At 35.3% G+C, this 11,108-nt stretch overlaps 1 protein-coding gene across 1 annotated transcript; it reads right to left on the reverse strand.

Annotated features, from left to right (window-relative positions):
* On the reverse strand, positions 1 to 4,068 carry LOC109820420 (putative H/ACA ribonucleoprotein complex subunit 1-like protein 1). Its single transcript, XM_020386559.1, has 4 exons — positions 4,045 to 4,068; positions 3,814 to 3,962; positions 3,231 to 3,346; positions 1 to 359 (listed from the first exon to the last, which is right to left on the reverse strand). Exons 3-4 carry the CDS (start codon positions 3,329 to 3,331, stop codon positions 182 to 184), a joined length of 279 nt encoding a protein of 92 aa, XP_020242148.1. The 5' UTR covers positions 3,332 to 3,346; positions 3,814 to 3,962; positions 4,045 to 4,068; the 3' UTR covers positions 1 to 181.

Below are 11,108 nucleotides of genomic sequence, written 5' to 3' on the forward strand. Positions count from 1 at the left end.
TTTGCACCAATAATAGAGCGTTAATAAACGAAATACCATGTCACCAGAGCAATGCTTGGAGAGAACATATCAATGCCAAGATAGATAACAAAATCGCTTAAACTGGCTCCAGAAAACAAACAACTTGATAACAGTCTTGCCTAGATAACATCACTTGGAGGATTGAAAAAAAAAAGGTGCACTAAAATCTTCCTCGGCCTCTAAAACCGCCACCACGTCCACCACCACGACCACCTCTCGGGGGTCCTCTGCCACCCCGTGGAGCTCCTCTTCCACGGAATCCTCCACCGCGACCGCCGCCACGACCGCCGCCTCTTCCACCACGTCCTCCACCTCTACCGCCAGCCTGAGCTTGCCCCCTGCAACCAAGGCATCAAATTTAAAAAAAATTAAAATATTACTCGTATATCCCATTTATTGTAACGCTACTTTTTGAAGTCAAGACACCATAGGATGGAGTATGACACGTGTATGAATTAGAGAAATTTTTATCTCCATAAAGATCTGCCTTATGCTCTATGATATTGGAGGATTTAAAAGTAAAGAAACAAATGGAATTAGATAAACAATTCTATGAACCTCAATAAGGCTTCAAATTGCACAACACCCTAAGGGCTAACATCAACTATGAGGAACTCGCGAGCAAAGAGAGTAAATCGTTCCACCACGCTAGTTTCCTAAACTCAATTTCCCCTTCAATTTCCTATTCCGCGTTGAAATTGTGATAAAATTACCCTCCCTGCGATGCATCGACTTTAAAACTCAATGAAAATTAGAAGGGGAAAATAAAAATAGTAACCAACAAGAGTGATTTAAATCCATTTTGTTGTCTATTTTTCATTTCTATATACAGCAGTCCATATCTTATTATATCCAAGTCTCTTAAACCTGGCATTACCTGCTTTCTACTGTTCTGCTAGGTTCATTGCTACAGAGAAACCAATTGTCAACTAGAAATTGAGCCAAAAAAGGGAAACAGATGATAACAAAGTGGTGAAGAGATAATTTTCATCTTAAAATGGCACCATGTGTGGACCTTGATTTCAAGCTTTTCCAATTCGTACCAAATCACCCAAGGTCAAAGCTCTTGCTCATTCCTAAATAGATGTCTTGTATATCAAAACTAGTATGTCTTATATATTTGATACATATGCAATGCTAATGACCATAAAGCATAATACATATTGTAATTGTGTGGCCTTTAATCCATAATTGCCACAGCCCTCTGTCAATCTAGTGTTCAGGTAAAGAACACAACTCAAACCCCATGAGACGAAAAAATTTTGATGATAAGTTCCGACAATTGTCACCGTTAAGATCCAACTCTAGTCGTGCAGGAGCAAACCTCTAAACCGATAAAGTAAAACCAATTTGAGACGAGAATTTTAAGATGCCTATAGAGAATGGATTTATCCTACCTGACACAGTATAAGCATAAAAAATAAAATAGAAACAAGCCACACTTTGAAAATGAGAAAAAACAGAACCAACAAATAATAATAATATAGTCATGGATATGAGCAATAAGCTACAGGATAATAAATTATTGTCCTAGATAGCAGATTAGTGGAAGGTTGAAAAGAGAAAAAAAGAAAATAAAAAACCCATTGTAATTTACTAAATAGGTGCATCAGCAATAACCTTGTCAACATATGAACTTACCTGTAGAAGTTCAGAGATCAAGTGTAAAAGACATCATGTGCACCATAAGTTGTAAAACAAGCTTCTATTACAAGCAATCAGGACAAGATCCAGTCATTGAGGGACTCAAATAGTATGACATATTAGAAAGAATCTAGCTGAATTATAAAATAAAAATAAAATAAGTGTGTTTTGTAGTCCATGGTAGTTTACTGCCAACCGTATGATTAGGATGAATGGAAACTTGCTTCAGTTCAAGATTCAAATATGTCCCATGCGTGACAGCGTTAAAATCTTTATATATTGACTATTTGTAAGTGCGTCTCTAGAGAAAAAATGGGTATGCGGCAGCTTGCCATTTTGCTTGATAACCTACCAAAAGGCAGACTATTGGTGAGGGTCACCCTGTTCATCAAGTCAAAGTATGTAAGCCTTGACATTTCTCTCCCTCTTCATACCTAATCTCACTAAATGACCTATCACTAGATAGATGTTACTGGAAAGATGGTGTTTACCACTAGTTCTAGCTCATGTAGTAAAATGCCATGTTACCTCACCTTTTTTTCATACATATATACACCAAGAAAGTAATAACGGATAAAGTAAAACTGTCTCTGATTAGGTTAAAGGGCATATAGCATGACACATATTAAGGACACGTGTTTTGGGTCTTTTTTTGTTTAATTTCAAATGAAGAAAAAAAAGTAAATAATTATTTTACAAAATAGAAGCATGATATTTCAAATATAAAAAAATAAAATATTTTAATAAATTGTAAATAGTAAAACAACATATTACTTTGCTGATAACCACCACAGTAATGTTCAAATATAAATCACAAATTACATATCTCGCTCCACATTCACTATATTCTTCGCAAATCATACGTTCTCAAGGATTAACAAAAATCCAAAAACAAATAATGAAGTACAACAAGTCTTAGACAAAGCAAACAAAGAAAATAGTTCCGAGTTTCCAGTATGATTATAATGCAATAACTTTAGTTATATATAATTCGTTAAACAAAGAATAGTTACACCATGAGCCATGGCATTTAGCTAATTAGAGAGCAATTCCTAACAATGGATAACTGTATCATACTACAACGTCAGAAATTAATTGGATTTTTCACCGCAACAAGAGAAAAAAAATTGGAGGATTTAAAATTTTTCAATTGCCCTATACCCTGTTCTTATCGCTGTTTCAGAATTAAGTTTAACCCATACCAAAAAAACATCCACTATTCCTCTGAAGCCATAATATTTTTAATGTGTTATAGTGCAACCCGCTCAAGACTTCCCATAAGCCTGTTTGCAGGTGAAAAAGAAGCCAAGGAGGCCTGGGCACCGCCTAGGCAGCCACACAAATGGCTTTTTTTGAAAAATGGTAATGACATACAAATATCATAGACCAATAAAAGGTAGGATCTGAGTTTCAAGAAAATTAGTCATCAAAGTGCAATATTTAATTTCAAAGACGGTTGAAACATAAGCATGCTACATTTTGACCTCAATTCAGAAAACTTAAGTAGCATCAGAAAAGCATAACAGAACTCTACATGCAAAGCGATGAGAAGAGAAACGTCATACTTTGGCTGTGGGAGAAATCTGGCAAGAGGCAGAAGCTTCGCAGGGTCAATATAAAATTTATCCCCTGCAGTGTACGAGGCTGCAATGATACCTTCCATCATTTTGATTGAGAATAACTGAAATGGCAAAAAAGATAATATAATTAAAATACTAATTTATTCCAAATGTTGGTTTTGAGTATATTAAAAACTGGAGCACAAAATTTCAACTAGTATTAAAAGCAACACGAAACATTTACTGCATTAAGTAAAAAAAAGAACATAACACAGATAATCCACCTTTCCACTCCAAAATGCCATACAAACAGAAAAGCTATATTTTACAATAATCTAATGGACAAAAATTAGATAATATAGAACTGTCTATCAACAGCAAATTAAACCATAGAAATATTAGGAGGTATCTGCTAATGTCATAACAGAAGGCTTTTTCATAACTAAAACCAACATTTACATCAAAATTTTATTCTGAAGTTACTGATCAGCTAAAACCCATAAATCCCAACTACCAATTTCCCCAAAATCAGAGATAATAATATGCACTTATCTCCGATAGCAATAGGGGGGAACTTAGAAAAGCTCACCGATTCATTAATGGGTCCAAAGATCTCATCGACTTTCCCAATCTGAGTCTTGTTCTGCAAATAAATCGGAGCATTGAAGTACGGTATCTTCTCATTCGTCAATTTCGTCACAGCATCGCCCTCACAAGCATGAAGAAACGAAGAAACCTCTACAGCCCAAAACATAAACAAAGAGAAAATTAGGGCTAGAATAAAATTTCTAAAAAAGGAAGCTAGGGTTTCGAGATCGACCTACGACTTGCCGTGGTCGGGCCTCGTCCTGTAACGCGCCACGTCCGCCCGCCGCACCGGGCCTGCCGCCACCTACTGATCATCACGGGCGCGCCGACCGCGCTCCCCTGAATCCGCCGCCGCCTCTCGGAGGACGCCATGGCTGGTTATGTAGTAGGGTATTAGAAGAGAAACCCTAACCTAGATTGTTCTTGGGTTGACGGCTGACGGCAGGTCACGGGTTATTAAGGCGTTTTAGGGGGTCGTGGGAGCGTGTATGTATTGTTTGTGGGACCCTAATTTACTTTAAATAATGGATTATTTAGATGTTAGCCCCTAACATCTTGGAAATTGGAGAGGTGTGCCTCAAATCCTAAGGTCTTCCAACTTTATGCCTTGATGACCGAAATAACCCCTCATATAGAGACATTTACATTCTAGACTGTAGAGAGTGCTTACGAATAATTAAATGAATGAATAAGATTCATATATCCGATGGCCTCCACACCTAGAAATTTTGTTATATGATTTAACTAATATCATTCATATGACCCATAGGATGAATGAAGGTGAGTTGTAGGCATCCTTCAGAATTCAGGATGTAGAGATCCTATTAGCTAGTGTATGTCTTTCAAATTTTTTTATATTTAAAAAATATTAACTGAGGAGTATTTTTAGTCCGAGGCATCATGTTGCAAGCCCTCATGAGATTTGAGATACGCGTGAGCAATTTCAAAGATTTGAGGAGCTAATATGGAACTTTTTAAGAATTTTAGGACTAACATATAAATAACGTTTAAAGAATTAGAGTTATGTTATATTTTGCATATACATCCTTGATATTTTACAAGCTTATGATTGTCTGCACTTCTGATTCTTTGATACCCCAAATTTTCATTGTCATTTAAGTATACTAAAATAATTGTTTGAGACAGTCGTATGCAGAAGTTTCATTGACATCTAATTGTAGTATGCACTTTTCACTATCGTTTATTTCCTCGTTTAAAATTGTTCGTGTGCTTGTGAAGCTCTAGGATTAGTTTGGCAACTCTTTAAAACTAGATCTAATTTGAACATGGTCCAATTTTAGAGTGTTTATGTAATTGAAAAAGACTGAGTTCGCAATAGCACAATTTATTTTAATTTATTTTTAGGCCTCTAAATTGGTTTAATTGTAGACTAGGGTGAGCTGGTCCACAACTAAACAAGTTGTTGTCAAAACCAGTTGAAGAATTGAGCATGACCCAATTTTTATGAGTTGTTGAGCACACCTTAGGGTATTAAAGTGTTAAAGAAACTTTGGGATGTTAGGATTAAAACAAGTTATTGTTGGCCTTTATGTTTTAATGATGTTTTAACAAACAATTTATGACTAATATTGTTTGTCTAATATTTGTGTTTTTGTATTTATTCTAGACAAACAATCTGTTGGAGGTTGGATGGAATTGCGTCATAACGATCATATCAAATGGAGGTTGGCGGAAATAGTGGAGTGAAGCAATACAATTCAAGTCAAATTGAAAATCAAGCTTCATCTACAACCAAGTCGAGCTTATTGAAGATCAAGATAGCTTGGATAATTTAGTTTTAGGTTTATACTTTGTGTGTAGATACTTTAAGCTCAATCATATACACACATACACGTTTTGGTTTTATAGTTTTCAAGTTTATATAAATATGAAACAAATATACATTCATACACATATTCATATGTTTCATATTCTATTGTATTTTGAAAAATGTTATGTTTTTGGTTTATAGACTTAACAACTATAGTTTATATCTTTTATTAAGTATATAGAATCATTTTACAAAGTTTCAAAACTTGGTTTATGTCAAAACATCAAATTTCAAGTATATCAAGTTTTCATGTTTTGGACATTTTTGCAAAACATAAAGTTTTCACTTTTGGGAAGTGCAATTCTAAAAATTCTTTTTATAACATGTTCATTTTTATGTTTACAAGCATTCCCTAAAGTTTTATATTTTTTGGAATTTATTTGCTATTTTTAAAAAAGGTTTGAAAATCAGATTTACTGTTTGTTTCTGGCTGATAACCTGTTATCGGTCGACTGATGGATTTTATAAGTCGACTGATGAACTCATCTAGAAATGCAAAAGTTCATTTTTTTTGTGACTGATAAACTATCAGTCGACTAATAAGTTTACCAGTCGACTGATGAGGTCTTCAGTCGACCGATGAGCTGTGAGTTGCCTATAACGGTCAGCTCATCAATCAACTGATATTGTTCATCAGTCGACCGACGGCCTCTAACGGTTAGTTTTTCTAGATTTTTAGGTTTCTGTTTTTTTGTCTTTTTTTTGGCTTTTTGTTGGTTTTGGAGCTTGTTCTATGATCCTATATATACCCAATACCCTTTAACTTCTGAGGGTAATCAATAGAGTTTTTAAACAAGTTTGTGCCTAAAGTTTGTTTAAGTGTGTTTACAAGTTTTGTTTGTGAAGAAATTTTCACAAGAGGAAGAAGAGATCACTAAAGTTTGTTTAAGTGTGTTTACAAGTTTTGTTTGTGAAGAAATTTTCACAAGAGGAAGAAGAGATCATCCATTCGTGTTTGTGTGTTTACAAGTTTTGTTTGTGAAGAAATTTTCACAAGAGGAAGAAGAGATCATCCATTCGTGTTTGGACTTTCATCTCATCTCTTTCACTCTTGATTTATAGAGAAGTTTTTCTAAACTCAATTCTAGCTTTGTATTTATTTTGTTTTGTTTATCATTTCTATAAGCTAGATTTTCATATTGAGTTTAGTTTGATTTTTACTCTTTGTTTACACACACAACCTATTAACCTTATTGTATTTTCATACATAGTATAATTGGGGTTGTGAGATTGTGTGACATAGAGAGTGAGCTTACAATTTGTTCTAATCCATTATAGAGAACAAATCATTTTGTATTTTATGCTTAATTTGTGAGATCACTTTGTAATACACTTATACACCAAGAGAAGTTTGTGGTGAGAGACAGGGTCGGTTCCAAGAGGAGTGGTGTCGGTAGTAAAGCCTAGAGAGAGATCGTAAATCCGAACACTTGAGGAAGGACACGGGCTAGAGACCAATACTTAGAGGGTGTAGAGTGTGATTGCAAGAGCGTGTATTGTGATAGTTTTCGGTGAGCTAGAAAACCGAACTTGTGACGTGTAAACGTTTTTGGGTGAACGTTGAAAACCTAATTGTGTGGTGGATTCTCCCCGGGAGTTGGGAGCGGAGACGTAGGTCGGAAGGACCAAACTCCGTGATTATTTTCTTGTGTTTGAGTTTGGCTTTGGCGCATTTATTCTTGTATATTTTCATATCGCCATCGTTGCATGTTTATATCACCCTTGTTTATATTGCATATCCTTTCTCATATATCTTGTTGTACATCATAATTGTTAGGATATTGTTAATTAGTTTTTAATTAATACTAATATCAGAATAGATTAGCATAAACCCTATTCACCCCCACCCCCACCCCACCCTCTAGGGTGCTTTCAGTTGTGAACTTTGGTGTGCAAAGGAGCAAATAACTCTAGGCTTTATTGATGTTTTCCTTGAAACCTGCTTGTCCTTCTAATTTTTTGTTTTTCTACTGATATCAAATATTTGACGTTTTGAAAAATTATTTGATTACTAATATAAAAAAAGTATTTGCTAATTATTATCCAAAGGATAATGATTAACAATTAAAGAGAAAGAATATAAGAGAGCTAACTGAGTTGGTAAGCTACCTATGAATAGTACTCTAAAATCTCAGGTTCAAATCTCTTTAGGAGCACCAACAGAAATTTACTTTCCCAGAATAATTAAGACGTATGTTAGGGGGTGCCCCTTAGCCATGACCCAGGTTTGATACCATAGTCCGACGGATTTTGAGCAAGGTCCCTCATCAAACCATAAAATAAAAAATAAAAAAATGAGAGAGAGAGAGAGAGAGAGAGAGAGAGAGAGAGAGTGAGGAGAGTGAGTGGGCTCCATGCACACTAAGGGGCTAATTTGGTATTACTAAAAATTATAATAAGTTACTTATAAAAACATATTATAGAAGAAATTTATATAGATTACTAAAATAGCTATTTGATAATGAAATATTAAAAATAGCATAAAAAGTAGCTAATGTGTTTGATAGAATTGTGCTTAATGATTACTGTTGAAAGATAAAACGTATATTTTTTCTATAAACTAAAAAAAGGCAAAAGCTGCTTTTATAAGTGTAGGCGTATAAAACTGCTTATAGGTCCCTTGACACAGCTCGGCACGGTGATTCAACAAACCAACGAACCATCGGGCGATATATCCAAACACGATCGTTGGACCACAACACCGAAGCCAAGTGACACGCGGCAAAGCGGATTAACGAGGCGACGAGGCTAACGAACCGCACGCAAACAACGGAATAAATCCACTCGCGTGCGGAATCAAGCTAGCAGTTCGGTGAGTCAACGAGTCATCCAACTGTATAACGGATTCGAACTCGAATACCGAAGCGGGTTTACTGCCAAATCGGGATCCGGACTGCCAAATCAGAGTTCAGATCAACAACGAAACTCGGATAAACCGCAAAACCGGACAACGGACACAACGGCGAACACCCGGCCAAAACCAAATCACCCAAGAAAAGGCAGGATTTCGAGAGAGGAAGATCAGATCTGAGATCCACACGGTAATACTCCGGATCAAAACTTGGTTTTTGATCCCGAGAAGGCTACTATTTCCTTGGTGAAATAGTACCCCCGGCTGTTATTTCCTTCGTGAGATAACACCCGCTATACCGTGTAGATCCTACCGGATCTAGATCGCGCGGTAGTCCACGAATTAACCCCGGCGCAGGCAAAGAACCCACAAAAGCGAGTGACCGCAAAACAGGAGCTCGTGATTCGTTCGACAAACAAGGAAGATTGTAACTTTTTCTTTTTCTTTTGATCTCGTTATAACCGGATCTTATAAAAAGACCGGATCTTTCTGTAACCGATAAACTGTTACCAAAGAGTGCAATGACTTCAATGAAAGCAACAATTTTTCCCGCGAACAATAAGCACCTTGAGGTTGCTTCTAAAAGCACCCCCCTAAAAGCAGAAACAAATGAAATTACCCTAGAGGGGGAGTGAATAGGGTAAAGCTAATCTAATCCGATTACGATGCCAAATTAAAACTTTATAAAGCAATATCCTAGCAATATGATATACAAAAATATATGCAAGGATAAACAATGAGACAATAGACGATATAAAAACAAGCACAATATGTAAAGTAAAATAGTGCGCCAAAGACATTCGCAAACACAAGATATGATCACGAAGTTCGGTCAACCCTTGACCTACGTCTCCGATCCTCACCTCGAGAAAATCTCTACTATCACTCAAGAACTACACAATACGGTTTCCAAAGTTCATCGATAACTTTTACAATGCACACGATGTCAATCACACAAACCAACACTTCTCTAAGTGTTGGACTACCCGTGTCAACTACATCAAGTGTTTAGAATTACAACCTCTCACTAGGATTTACAACCAAACCACTCCTCTTGGAATTAACCCCGGTCTTTCCCAACAACTCCTCTAAGTATCCTTGTGTATTACAACGTATTTAAACAATAAGTGCTAATAAGGAATTTTGTTCTCTAAACAGATGAGAACGAAATATAAATCTCTCTCAATGAATCATTCTCACCATCCAATTATACTAGATGTGAAATACTAAAGCTCAAGTGGGTGGGTGTGTAAACAATGAGTAAAATGGAATCAAACTCAAAAGCACTTGATCCTTTTTCACAATGGCAAAAACTTCTCTCTTGTCTCATTTGTATTTTCAAATGGTTCTTGAGGACTATTTATAGCCTCTCAACCAGATCAAATAAAATCTGCTGAAATTATTTAAAAACAAATCAAATCAACCTCAAGTCAAACTAGCTGTTATTGTAAAGCAGGCACTGATCAGTCGACTGAAAAACATGATCTGTCGACCGAGTTACCGTTAGGTCGACCGATTCAATCAGTCGGTCGATTGGTTGATAGAAATAGCAATTGCTATAAAAAAACAGCTTCTGGCAAGTCGACTGAAAAACTTGGTCGGTCGATTGAAAAGACAGTTCGGTCGACCGATTTAAATAGCTAGTCGACTGGTTGACTATTTTAGCAGTCAATAAAAGAAAAAAAAGAAAATAGTTGAAAAACTCTAAAAATTGTGAAATTTGAGAAAAACATTTATACATATGAAAATAAACATGTTAGAAGAGGAATTTCTAAAATAGCACTTCCAATTTGTGAAGACTTATTACTTTGTAAAACATACGAAATCATTAAATATGATTTCATAGATTAATAGAATCAAGTATTTAACAAGTTTTGAGATACTTTTAAATAGATTAATAGAATTTAGAAAAGATGTAAAATAGTACTAGGAATTATAGACTTAATGGTACTATTTAAATGAATTAAAGGAGATACTTTTAAATTATTTTGAAATAATGTGTATGGTTTGAGCTCTAACTATAAACACATGAAGTAAAAGACCTAAACTACAGACACTGTACCCAAATTGAGAATCTTCATGAAGCTTGATCTTGGTAGCAGGGATGAAGCGCGATAGTGTGTCTTTGACTTGAATGGCAAAAGCTTCATTCCAATTTCCTCCAACCTCCAATAGGATATCATCGTTAAAGTGCAAATCCATCCAACCTCCAATATTAAATGATGGTCTAGAATACTTAGTGAGCAAACACAAATACTAGAAAATAATATTAGGAATTGTTTGTTAATCATCAAAAATAAATTAGACAATAGGCTCATAAACATGAGACCTAACAATCTCTTCCTTTTTGATGATGACAAATAATCTACACAATGAGTATAAAAAACACAACTATAGTTCTTTCTACCACACCAGATTAAATACTTAATAAGATACTTTTGATTCCAGCCCAATCATTTCATTTAAGACTTAGAGTTTGAATCCCTTCTTTTGTTTCTTGAATGATTAATAAGAACTAAGAATTCAAGTTTCATTCAAATTAATCATTTTGGCTGACCATTTTTACATAGATGATAAGTAAAAAAGCCGTAGGAACTAGAATGAATATCAATAG

Source organism: Asparagus officinalis, chromosome 8 (genome assembly GCF_001876935.1).
Source record: "Asparagus officinalis chromosome 8, Aspof.V1, whole genome shotgun sequence".
Taxonomy (NCBI): Eukaryota; Viridiplantae; Streptophyta; class Magnoliopsida; order Asparagales; family Asparagaceae; genus Asparagus; species Asparagus officinalis.

Coding starts and splice junctions, on each gene's coding strand:
- LOC109820420 (XM_020386559.1), bottom strand. CDS start 3,331: ATGATGGAAGGTATCATTGCAGCCTCGTACACTGCAGGGGATAAATTT. Junction 360..3,230: donor AGATTTCTCCCACAGCCAAA/GTATGACGTTTC, acceptor CCTTGGTTGCAG/GGGGCAAGCTCAGGCTGGCG.